Source organism: Gymnodraco acuticeps, unplaced genomic scaffold (genome assembly GCF_902827175.1).
Source record: "Gymnodraco acuticeps unplaced genomic scaffold, fGymAcu1.1, whole genome shotgun sequence".
NCBI classification, from domain to species: domain Eukaryota; kingdom Metazoa; phylum Chordata; class Actinopteri; order Perciformes; family Bathydraconidae; genus Gymnodraco; species Gymnodraco acuticeps.
In genome coordinates, this window is record NW_022990637.1 from 1 (window position 1) to 13,477 (window position 13,477).

The window sequence follows — 13,477 nt, forward strand, 5'->3', positions numbered from 1 at the left end:
GTTCTCCAGAACCAGTCCCTAGAGCAGGATCAGTTCCAGCAGGACTCCATGCTGATGGACCAGAAGCCCCCCATGTACTCCCAGCAGTTTGCAGCCCCTCCCTCTCACCTCTCCCAGAGGGGGGGGTACCCCCTGCAGGACCAGGGCTTCCACCCCCTGGGGGGTCCCATGGGCCCCCGCCCCGGGTACCCCATGATGAGGATGCAGGCCAGACCGGGACTCAGGCCTGGGGGGGGCGTTCCAAACCAGCCAAACGCTCTGAGGCTGCAGCTGCAACACCGACTTCAGTCCCAGCAGGTACGAGATCGTGCATTTAGTTATCTTTTTCCAAATCGTGCGTTCATGTTTGTTTTGTCGGCTTTCTTTCATTTAGTCTCAGATTTTTGTGCCATCAGAATCAGAACCAGGTTTATCACCAGGTGGGTGGACACGTACGAGGCATTTAACTTGGTGTCGTGGTGCTTACATAAAACTAAAATTCAAAACACAGATAGAGAACTATTTAAGAAAACTATAATAACATTAAGAAATATATATATATATATTAGTCAATTAAAAGTCGAGGCATTTTCTCTTTGTCTTGCTCCAATCAAGCCAATTTATTTTAAGCGAATGAAAACCGTTTTAGTCATCAGATTAAATTCAATGTTTCCGGTTGTCAAAGTTAACTTCAGTAACGCGTAACTTCTCATCAACAATATAATAATAATGTCACAGTTATTGTTTTGCCCCACCTGCAGGAAGTGATCATGCATTTAGTTGAGAGGTATTTTTGCAAATCGTGCAGCCTTAGTTATGCTAGTTTTGTCAGATTTCTTCAATTTAGTCTCAATTTTTGGTCGTTTTATTTTTGAAGCTTTAGTCGATTAAAGGTCGAGGCATCTTGCTCAAATCAAACCAGAAACATGTTGTTTATTTTAAGTGAATGAAAACCGTTTTAGTCATCAGATTAAATTCAATGTTTCCGATTTAACTTCAGTAACGCGTTACTCCTGTTGTTCTCATACAACTTTCTTTTAACAATAAGTAATATTTAATCTCCTCTTATTGTCAATAAAGAAAATGTCTCAAGCATTTTTGTTTTTAAACTACATAAGTATTTTCTCATCAACAATTCTGCACGTTAATATCGTCACAGGTATTGTTTCCTGACGCAGGTGCCTTATCGTTCAAGTCATAGAAAAACACAAATGTATTTAGTCAGAGTTTTTGTTTAAGGACTACCGTCATGTAGGATTCCTCTTGATAGTTTCACATCTAAGCAGGATGACATAAAGCCGTCTCTCTGACCCTGACCTCTCCCTGACCTCTCCCTCTCTCCCTGACCTCTCCCTGACCTCTCTCTGACCTCTCTCTGACCTCTCTCTGACCTCTCTCTGACCTCTCTCTGACCTCTCTCTGACCTCTCTCTGACCTCTCTCTGACCTCTCTCTGACCTCTCTCTGACCTCTCTCTGACCTCTCCCTGACCTCTCCCTGACCTCTCCCTCTCTCCCTGACCTCTCTCTGACCTCTCCCTGACCTCTCCCTGACCTCTCTCTGACCTCTCTCTGACCTCTCTCTGACCTCTCCCTCTCTCTCTGACCTCTCCCTGACCTCTCCCTGACCTCTCCCTCTCTCCCTGACCTCTCCCTGACCTCTCCCTGACCTCTCTCTGACCTCTCTCTGACCTCTCCCTCTCTCCCTGACCTCTCTCTGACCTCTCCCTCTCTCCCTGACCTCTCCCTGACCTCTCCCTGACCTCTCTCTGACCTCTCCCTGACCTCTCCCTGACCTCTCCCGGACCTCTCCCTGACCTCTCCCTGACCTCTCTCTGACCTCTCCCTGACCTCTCCCTCTCTCTCTGACCTCTCCCTCTCTCCCTGACCTCTCTCTGACCTCTCCCTGACCTCTCCCTCTCTCTCTCTCTTCCTGCAGAACCGTCAGCCGATGATGGCCCAGATGAGCGGCGTCTCGAATGTGAACCTTCCTCTCAGAGCCAGCAATCCCAACCAGGTAACTGCTCACCTGTTTGGTAAACGGAGGGTTCCTTCATGTGGAGAAACGTCTTCTTCTTAAGATAGAGAAAAGTGAGAAGCTGAATCAGCCGGAAAGTGCTTCGTCACAGAGAGGCACGGACGTCTTAATGAACCTTTCATGGGACCTAAATAGTTTCTTGTAGCAGCTCTACTGAACGTCATAATGCAACCCCCTCTTACTGCACCTGTTGTACACCTGTATGCATGTTTGGGCATGGTCCAATAGTCATGAGTAAAACACAACATTAATGACAGATTAAAAGCAGTTGATTTGAACATGGTGAGATCGGGCTTGATAGTGCAATGCCCTCTTACGGCCCGTCCACACTACAGCTTCGACAGCTTCAAAAGCGGTTTCCAACGCGTCTGCCCATTCACTTTGAATGGGGCGGGTGACGTCACTTTTTCGCCCGAACTGCATTGTGGGAAGCAGAGCGGAGCTTTCCTGGCGTTGTCAGGCTGCAAAAGTTGAGCAATGTTCAACTTTTGAAGCTTCTGAAGCTTTCGGTGGAAGCGTCAGCCAATCAAATCATATGCCAGTACAAGCTCTAGCCAATCAAACCGCTGCTTGTGTGTCAGGGGCGGGAGAGTCATGTGATTGGTTGTTGGTCGAGCTTCAGACACGCCCAGCTCCAAGCTTTTTTTGAAGCTGTAGTGTGGGCGGGCCGTTACTGCACCTCTTGTAACCCTGTATTCATATATGATGCATATTCGATTAGTCATGAGGTTCGGCTTTACACATTTTCATTCAATTATTTCTCCTCATGACGTTGTATTCCCTCCTCCTTTGATTGATTGATCGATCGATCTCTCCTCTCTCCTTCAGGGCACCATCAACGCCCAGATGTTGGCCCAGCGTCAGCGGGAGTTGCTAAGCAACCACCTGCGCCAGCGGCAGCAGCAGCAGCAGAGGAGCCTGGCCATGAGGGGCCTCTCTCTGCCCCCCAGCATGAACAACAACAACCCTCGAGGGCCACATGCGGCCCCCCCCGCAGTTCCCCTACCCTCCCAGCTACGGTACCAGTACAGGCCTGGCCTCCCCCCCTCTCTCCCCAAACCTCCCCCCCAACCCTCAGCTGCACATGCATGGCTCCTCCTCTTCCTCTACCTCCAATTCCTCTTCCTCCACCTCCGCATCCTCCTCCTCCCAGATGATGATGGGACAGTATGGGGCCGTACTCAGCCCCCAAATGCAGCACAGTGCCTTTCAGTTTCCCAACTCAGGTACTGAAGACCCCCGTCCCAAGTCCTAGCCTGCCACATTCTCCATTCTCCACCCTGCTAGTGTGTGTGTGTGTGTTTGGGTAGATGTCAGGAAGTATCGGTTTTATAACGTCATGATTATCATCGCCGGCGATCCACAGGACAGGCCTGAGACTTACGGGCGTGTGAGAACAGAAACTAAAGAAATGTGAGAATGAAATCACAAATGCCTAAAAGTCTCAATAGAGGTGGAGCACAGGACTCCAGACGGCACGAATGAAAGGTACTCCTGCAGGAAGTGAACATATATTAATAGCATCAATAGTAGGAATAGAATAGCACATCAAGTGTTTCATACAAAAGTGCATCAAATAGCAACATTTAAGATTTTTCAAACATTGATAAAAAGTTAATTAATTTAGAAAGCAATGTCGTGAGTTTCCGTCTCTTCATTGGAAACTACGTAGGTTTAAGAAGAAATCTGAGTCAGATTTGATTTAAAGGTAATCTGATTACAAATCACGTATTCGTGAAGGTTTCAACAGATTACATGTGAAAATTCATAAAAGCGTATTTCACTTGAATTTGAACTAATCAAATGTTTAAAGGTCACATAGAGATTATGTGTCGCCAGATTATCAAAGTGTTTCTGAATCTCTTTAAACTCCAAAATGGAGTCCTGTGAGCACGTGTTTCTCCAGCAGGGGGCGCCGGCAGCTCATTAATGACCTCAATGAGGAAGCGACTGACTCTGATCTGTAGGACGACATGTTCCATCATCCTCTCAGTAATCTGACTGCCTTCATATCAATCCCTCCTGAACTCCCTTTCCTTACTCCCTTGACTCCTGCTTCCTTTCCCTCCTGAACTCCCTGTCCTTACTCCCTTGGACTCATGCTTCCTTTCCCTCCTGAACTCCCTGTCCTTACTCCTTGACTCATGCTTCCTTTTCCCTCCTGAACTCCCCTGCTCCTTACTCCCTTGACTCATGCTTCCTTTCCCTCCTGAACTCCCTGTCCCTACTCCCTTGACTCATGCTTCCTTTCCCTCCTGAACTCCCTCGTCCCTTACTCCCTTGACTCCTGCTTCCTTCCCTCCTGAACTCCCTTTCCTTACTCCCTTGACTCATGCTTCCTTCCCTCCTGAACTCCCTGTCCTACTCCCTTGACTCATGCTTCCTTCCCTCCTGAACTCCCTGTCCTTACTCCCTTGACTCCTGCTTCCTTCCCTCCTGAACTCCCTTTCCTTACTCCCTTGACTCATGCTTCCTTTCCCTCCTGAACTCCCTGTCCTTACTCCCTTGACTCCTGCTTCCTTTCCCTACTCTAAACTCCCTTTCCTTAGTCCCTTGACTCCTGCTTCCTTTCCCTCCTGAACTCCCTTTCCTTACTCCCTTGACTCCTGCTTCCCTCCTCTAAACTCCCTTGCCTTAGTCCCTTGACTCCTGCTTCCCTCCTCTAAACTCCCTTTCCTTACTCGCTTGATTTACTCCCTTGACTCCTGCGTCCTTTCCCTCCTAAACTCCCTTTCCTTAGTCCCTTGACTCCTGCTTCCTTTTCCTCCTAAACTCCCTTTCCTTACTCCCTTGACTCCTGCTTCCCTCCTCTAAACTCCCTTTCCTTACTCCCTTGACTCCTGCTTCCTTTCCCTCCTGAACTCCCTTTCCTTACGCCCTTACCTCCTGCTTCCTTTCCCTCCTGAACTCCCTTGACTCCTGCTTCCCTCCTCTAAACTCCCTTGCCTTAGTCCCTTGACTCCTGCTTCCCTCCTCTAAACTCCCTTTCCTTACTCCCTTGACTTACTCCCTTGACTCCCTTTCCTTTCCCTCCTAAACTCCCTTTCCTTAGTCCCTTGACTCCTGCTTCCTTTTCCTCCTAAACTCCCTTTCCTTACTCCCTTGACTCCTGCTTCCCTCCTCTAAACTCCCTTTCCTTACTCCCTTGACTCCTGCTTCCTTTTCCTCCTGAACTCCCTTTCCTTACGCCCTTACCTCCTGCTTCCTTGCCTGCTTCCATGCATGTATCTCACTCATCATAGTGTCACATTGACTCCCTTCAGTGAAGTCTAAATATCTAAATACCCCCTCCCTCCTCTCAGGTATGAGCCAGCAGGCAGACGGGGGGTTTGTGAGCCCCGGGGCCCCTCAGAGCCCTCTGCTGTCCCCCCGCATGGCCCACACACAATCCCCCATGATGCAACAGGGCCAGGGCAACGCTGGCTTCCAGGCCCCCCCCGACATGAACGGCTGGCCGCAAGGCAACATGGGAGGCAGCAGGTGAACAAAACACGCTCTATGCTGTCGTTCATTTTCCGTGCAGAAATGTCAGAAAATGCATTTTCCAAACGTGGAGATTTCCTGCTTTTCTGTGTTTTATATTGTGTCAAATTGACTATTTTAGGACATTTAAATGAATCTGATGAACTGGGATGGAGATTTTTCACTATTTTCTGACTTTACACACTTCAAACTATTAATCAACGTAGGTTTTAGCAGATGATTCATTAATGTTTTGATGCAGCCTCATGTCAGCAGCCAGAAATGATACCTCCTGTATCAGAAACCCTCCCAACTATTTCCTCTGTGCTCCTAAAGCATCGTTTCCCCTCCGTTATTAAAGCATTGTTTCTTCTGTGCTCCTAAAGCATCGTTTCCTCTCTGTTATTAAAGCCTTTCTCTCCCCCCTCTCCCCCCAGTATGTTCCCACCGCAGCAGGCCTCCCCCCAGTTCTCCCAGCAGAGCAGCAGCAACATGTACAACGGAGGAAACGCCATGAACCTCAACCCCGTGAACAACATGGCCGCCGGCAGCATGGGCCAGATGTCCGGCCAGATGAGCGTCACCTCCATGGCCTCGGGTCCTTCGCCGGGGCTGCCCTCCATGGGGCCTGAGCAGGTAAACACATATTAACACTCTTAAAGAGAGGGAACTTAAGAGGGATTTAGAGCCAGAAATACCTGAAATTTCACTTTAAAAATTACATTTTCAAGCATTGTTAGGGTGCGACTAGAACAGGTGTTCCTGCGATGGTTAATTTGAGATATTAGGCTATTTAGCTTCCATAACATGTCTTTATTCAGACTACTGGAAAGAAATCAAACAATTATCATGCAATATATCATAAATTGGTTAATTTGTGTCCGTATATTTCGCTTAAATCGACCCAAAGTTAGCGTACATAATGCTTTCTTTGCATTTTTAAACATGACATTCAAGAAAACCTTGGGAAGTTTAATAGTGATACATATTCGTTATTTATTGTACTTTATTAGTCCCGGACACTAAAGACAAGAACATGTTTTTAACCCTCCGGTATCATTCGATTGGACTACGCAAATTAGTCATTCGTCCACTGCAAAAGACTTTGATAATATTATATTAAAAGGTTTTTTTCACAACTTTTTTGGGTTCAATCTTTAAAGCAACTTCCGCCCTAATAGAAAATACCAAGAATGTAATCATTCTCAGGATTTTAACCCTTTAAATGCCATTTTGAAAACATGAAACTGCTGTTTTTTTTCATGATGAAAACAGAGAAAATGTGTTATTTTCCAAAAAATACACATCTGGGGACTGGCTCTGTTTTTACAACAGTCTTGAATATGTCAAAGATTGTTACAAATTAGTCATTCGGGACAAAAATGTCCACTTCCAAAAACTGCTCTAAAATGACAACAGATTAATAATTTTTAAAACTTTTTGGGGTTAAATCTTTCAATCAACTTCAGTCCTGATCAAAAATACCAAATGTTAAATTATGTTCAGGATTTTAACCCTTTAATTGCTAACAACATTGATTTTGGGGCCGATATCGGGCCGATAATTATCGTGCACCACTACTTGTAATGTTAAAAGGCACTGTCTTAAGATCAGTTATCAAGTGGGGAAGTTTCATGGTGATATCTGTTAGTTCAAATATTCCCCCTATTCACATGCAGTGTTTCTCCTTAGAGGACTTTAGGGTCACTTTGAGGAGTTTAAGACGAACCAAATAGACCCTCAAACAGCGACCAGGGGACCCAGAAACACTAACAGCTCCTCCTTATTTCCGTGTGTGTGTTATCGTAAGACTCTTTAAGTGTTTGGGCTTATTGAATCGCCGCACTCGTGAATAATTTACTCGTTACTTTACGTAACTCCTGCAGAGTTCTGATGAACTTAGAGGACAATGATGTAATTATCAGCGTGCACTTTAGAGCCATTTAGCCCAGACGTTACCGAATGATGTGCAAACACTCCTCTGTCTGGACTCAGACCTGCACCATGCGTCTCAGACCGGCACCATGCGTCTCAGACCTGCACCATGCGTCTCAGACCTGCACCATGCGTCTCAGACCTGCACCAGCAGACCTGCACCATGCGTCTCAGACCTGCACCATGCGTCTCAGACCTGCACCAGCAGACCTGCACCATGCGTCTCAGACCTGCACCATGCGTCTCAGACCGGCACCATGCGTCTCAGACCTGCACCAGCAGACCTGCACCATGCGTCTCAGACCTGCACCATGCGTCTCAGACCTGCACCATGCGTCTCAGACCTGACCATGCGTCTCAGACCTGCACCATGCGTCTCAGACCTGCACCATGCGTCTCAGACCTGCACCATGTGTCTCAGACCTGCACCATGCGTCTCAGACCTGCACCAGCAGACCTGCACCATGCGTCTCAGACCGGCACCATGCGTCTCAGACCGGCACCAGCGTCTCAGACCGGCACCATGCGTCTCAGACCGGCACATGCGTCTCAGACCTGCACCAGCGTCTCAGACCTGCACCAGCAGACCTGCACCATGCGTCTCAGACCGGCACCATGCGTCTCAGACCGGCACCATGCGTCTCAGACCGGCACCATGCGTCTCAGACCTGCACCATGCGTCTCAGACCTGCACCAGCAGACCTGCACCATGCGTCTCAGACCTGCACCATGCGTCTCAGACCTGCACCATGCGTCTCAGACCTGCACCATGCGTCTCAGACCTGCACCATGCGTCTCAGACCTGCACCATGCGTCTCAGACCTGCACCAGCAGACCTGCACCATGCGTCTCAGACCTGCACCATGCGTCTCAGACCTGCACCAGCAGACCTGCACCATGCGTCTCAGACCTGCACCAATGCGTCTCAGACCTGCACCATGCGTCTCAGACCTGCACCATGCGTCTCAGACCTGCACCATGCGTCTCAGACCTGCACTCATATGGACGAGAAACAACGGATAACAAGTCAGACTTTTAATTAAACATATCAGATATATTCCCTTCTCCCTCTGAGGTGATTATTTAATGTCTTAACCTCTCCTGTTGTTGTGCGATGCTGTTGCTCGTGATGCTTTTAAGCCCAATAAAGCGGCATGAATATTTAACCTGCTGCAGTTTGATCGTCTGCACTTCAGACTCTTGTAACACGCCAGTATATCTGTCACTGGATTTATCCTCCTTCCACGATTATAGGAATATATTGGCACTTAGATTATTTCAATTATTTACCGTTCGCCCATTAGCGAGGTCTTTTGGTGATTTACTCGCTCGTTCCAGGAGGCTTTCTGATTGTTTATGGGCTTTTACGGAAGTTCAAGTTCTGCCAGTTCAAGTGTGGTGTTGCTTTGTGTTTATTAAAGGGGAAATTAACCCTTAAAATTATCTCTTTCATATCACATACTCACCCAATTCTACCTTAAATTCATCGTTTTTCTGGCGGTGAACACAGAATCAAAAGGCTGAGAAGTGTCTCGGTGAATATTGGTCATTTTTAAGAACTGAACAAATATTTTAAACAATTTTTTTATATAGTTTGTGGCTCAGAAGGAAGTCCAGCTTTGAATATCATTGGTGTATTAATGTGACATATTGTAAAGCCCTGTAAGGATCATTTGTTGAGATTCTGCAACACAGAGTTGGAAAATGAGATTCAGAAGCATCCTTATACATTTATGCTACAAAAAAGTGTTTTTTGCTGTTGTTAAAAACAGCTCCCATTTACTTCGATTCCTCAAGAATTTTCTCCATTTCTGATTCTTCGCTTACCGTGGAGGCGTTCGAGAAATCACAGGATGAGTTTTTGAAATAGAAATTACTAGAGATCACTAGATTTACTCGCAGTTTATCAAATAAAGATCCAAAGGTGGTCACATGACTTCACGTCACCACCGCTAAGCTAAAGGCGGCTAATATTGGGCTATTAAGGAACTACAGCACGGTCACATGACTTCACGTCTCCACCGCTAAGCTAAAGGAGGCTAATGTTGGGTTATAAAGGAACTACAGCACGGTCACATGACTTGACGTCTCCACCGCTAAGCTAAAGGTGGCTAATGTTGGGCTATAAAGGAACTACAGCACGGTCACCTGACTTCACGTCTCCACCGCTAAGCTAAAGGCGGCTAATGTTGGGCTATAAAGGAACTACAGCACGGTCACATGACTTCACGTCACCCACCGCTAAGCTAAAGGAGGCTAATGTTGGGCTATAAAGGAACTACAGCACGGTCACATGACTTCCCGTCACCACCGCTAAGCTAAAGGTGGCTAATGTTGGGCTATTAAGGAACTACAGCACGGTCACATGACTTCACGTCACCACCGCTAAGCTAAAGGCGGCTAATATTGGGCTATTAAGGAACTACAGCACGGTCACATGACTTCACGTCTCCACCGCTAAGCTAAAGGAGGCTAATGTTGGGCTATAAAGGAACTACAGCACGGTCACATGACTTGACGTCTCCACCGCTAAGCTAAAGGTGGCTAATGTTGGGCTATAAAGGACCTACAGCACGGGTCACCTGACTTCACGTCCTCCACCAGCTAAGCTAAAGCGGGCTAATGTTGGGCTATAAAGGAACTACAGCACGGTCACAGACTTCACGTCACCACCGCTAAGCTAAAGGAGGCTAATGTTGGGCTCTATAAAGGAACTACAGCTCGGTCACATGACTTCCCGTCACCACCGCTAAGCTAAAGGTGGCTAATGTTGGGCTATAAAGGAACTACAGCACGGTCACATGACTTCACGTCACCACCGCTAAACTAAAGGCGGCTAATTTTGGGCTATAAAGGAACTACAGCACGGTCACATGACTTCCCGTCACCACCGCTAAACTAAAGGTGGCTAATGTTGGGCTATAAAGGAACTACAGCTCGGTCACATGACTTTAGGACTCATTCCTGCACCTCTCTAATATTATTTACCTCTGTTTTTGATTACTAAGATAAAGCCTAAGTTACTGTTTTGTATTTATTAGCATGCTAACGTGTGTGTCGTTTCTCTGCAGAAATACTGTTGACCCTCATGGAGTCGTCACCTGAACTTCAGCTGGAGGAGAGGAAGACTCCGGCCCCTCTTTAAAGAAATTGTACAAACATGTAACCAACGACCCCCGCCTTCCCCCTTTCTACCCCTGCGCTTTGAGGGGGGAGACCCCGGAAAGTGATGGTGGAGGAGAGCAAGCATTCACCATAGTGTGACTTCCTGTGGGGGGGGTTACTGAACCCTGGGGGTGTTTGGGATCTTCTTCTGATGAATGTATTCCTCTCAGTGGGACGGCCGGGCCATTTACAATCTCATCTCAAAAATGACGTACACTGATTTTCGTCCGGCCGGAGGAAACACAGACTCCCGCCGGGTTTTTGCCTTTTTTTGTTATTTTATTCTGATTATTTTAGTTGTCGTGAAGATGTAGAATGAAGATCTTTGAAAACACACTGCGGAAAATGGTTTGAGTGTATGATTAGACTAATTTAGTCAAGAGGTTTATATAGTGTATTAAATTAAGTTTTATTTTTCTGTATAGATTTTAATTATTGTAGATGATTCTTTATCCAAGTAGCAACGAGAGACGGAGATTTCTAAAAAGTGTGAAAGAGGCACTTTTGTTTTTTTATCATTTTAACAGTAACAGTCTTCTTACTAACTGAATCTGGATTATCTTTGGTCCTTAGTTTCAGAAGACGATGGTCAGAAATGTGGGTTTATAAAATGAATCACAGAGATTGTACATACCAATAAGTAAGACGTTTTCTTTCCTATTTATTTCACCGGTTTGTTTCCCCGTCTGATCACGACTTTCTCGTGTGATGGTACGATGCAGACGGGGGGGGGGGTGTACGGTGGGTGTGCTCTGTATACAGTGTACAGATTATCGCTTGCTTCTCTGCCTTTAGCATAGAAACACCACGAAAAAAAAACTCAACACAGCCATACACAAAACAAAGTGTGCTTTCTATGTCGTCTGGTTCTACGAGCTGCTCGGTGCAAACTGTTCCGGTGTGATGTAAACAAGCAATAACCTTTCTTTTTGTAATTTTTGTACAGTTTCCTGACTTAAAAAGGACACGTTTTTTGCTCCACCTTTGGATGCAGTATTACATTTTTTTATTGCAGTTTGTACCAGGAGAGTCTCCATCCACACGCAGCGATGTTAGATTATGCAGCAGAGGTCAGAGGTCACGCTCACCCTGCTCTGACACACACTTAGCCATATTTATGACCTCAGGCAGTTATTAAACGACTCGCTGCTCTTTCTGGGGAGTTCAGTGTGGTCCGAGTCATCCTCTCTAACCTCAAAAATACATTTTATATATATATATATATATATATATATATATATATACAACCCAGGACAAACTTGGAGCAAGCCAAATGATCTTCACCTTTTTTCAATTGGATTTCTGAATTCTACCAGCTTTTATTTTCCTCGCTTTGAGGCCCCGCGGAAACAAAGTTGATGTCACTAAACAGGGTCGTGATGTAGAGAAGCAGGAAGTCATTCTGAATGTATTAAGTCATTAAAGGATGTGACCTCAGCGTTTAGAGGAGCTTTCCCATTGGTTGTAAACGAGACGACGCTGAATCTGAGAATCATGTTCTTTTTTGGTGTTTTTTTGCAGACGTCTCACATTTTGATAAATGCTGTCTTGATTGTTTCAAACAGTCGTGCAGGAAAAAGCCTTTTTTGACGCCATTTAAAAAAAAAAAAAACGATCACAGCCCTTTGCAAAATTTCCAAAGATTGTCAAGATTTTGAAAAATAAAAACGATTTAACGCCATGTGGTAGCAATGCATATTTTTTTAGCATTTATAATGAGGACGGGAGCAAATCCAATGCCCCTAACAAGTATCCAGGCGTTGGACCCCACTAAAACTATTTTTTTCTCGTCAGCTTTTGGTTTAAAGAACTTTTTAAATGCCCTTTTGTATTGTCTGCCAATTTCTTAGAGCTAAGATGCAACCTTGAAATGCTAACCACCCTTAGCATAATGCCCTTAGATTTGTCCGTTCTTGTACATTACGCCGCTGTCTGTCTAAATTTTGTATAATGACTTGTGTACAATATTGAACGGGTGCATCATCGCTCAGTTCATGGCTCTCTGTTGTGTTATTCCTCCCCTCCTCTCTCACTGTTTTTGATGATAGGGATATTGAAGCAATATGTAATATATGGACTTTCTGAAGAAAGCTTGTGTTTCCCTCTGGTTTTTCTTTCTGCATTGTTCACAGGAATCACACTGTATACCCGCATCCACCTTTGTACCCCTAGTGTGTGTGAGTGTGTGTGCGCGAGTGTGTGTGTGTGAGCGTTTTATGCAAAGTTAGATATACAAGAGAAACCACAGTTATGCAAGTTGTGAACTAATATGGCTTCGCTGATGCTATTTGCCTTGTAAATAAAGAATCTGTTATTGCAGTATTTAACAGAGTGACTCTTATTTCTGTGACGTGAAGTTTATATATAATAACGCCCCCCCCCCACCCCCCCCCCCCCCCCCATGCATTGATTGTATTTCCATCATGAGTGCACAGAATATGTAACGCTTTATTTAAAAACGGCTCAAGCGACTAAATACACTAATATCAGTTATATAACGTGTTTATTCCTGTGCTTGCCTGCTTCCTTCTGTGTATTTGTTTATAAATGTAAAGTGTATACTGCCATAGTGATACTGCAAATAAAAAATATTGATTGATTCATTGAACGATAATTGGAAATAAGATTAAGTATCTCCCTCGAAAAACCACAGAGCGATTTAAACCCCTTAACATTTGTGATATAATAAAAAAATGTTTTTGTTTAATAGCGACAAGCTTGATGCAAAACAGCTTTCCACTGTTTTTTTTAATTGCAATTAAGAAATTAGAGAAGAATAAATAGAAAAAAAAGTAGTTAAATTTAATTTTGCTCAAAATAGCTTGAAATAAAATGCAAAATTCAACAGGTTTGAAAGTAACACTCCTTCATTTTGTGTGAATGCTGCTTTATTCTATGGA

General features: G+C 45.2%; 1 protein-coding gene across 1 annotated transcript; it reads left to right on the forward strand.

Moving 5' to 3' along the window:
• Nucleotides 1-9: 9 nt before the first annotated feature.
• On the forward strand, nt 10-12,906 carry LOC117554727 (nuclear receptor coactivator 2-like; the record flags this gene model as incomplete). Its single annotated transcript, XM_034229218.1, is given in 6 exon segments — nt 10-297; nt 1,917-1,994; nt 2,844-3,034; nt 5,318-5,495; nt 5,915-6,113; nt 10,484-12,906. Coding segments are annotated over 5 exon segments (930 nt in total), but the record flags the coding sequence as incomplete, so codon positions are not given.
• Between the last annotated feature and the right edge of the window lie 571 nt (nt 12,907-13,477).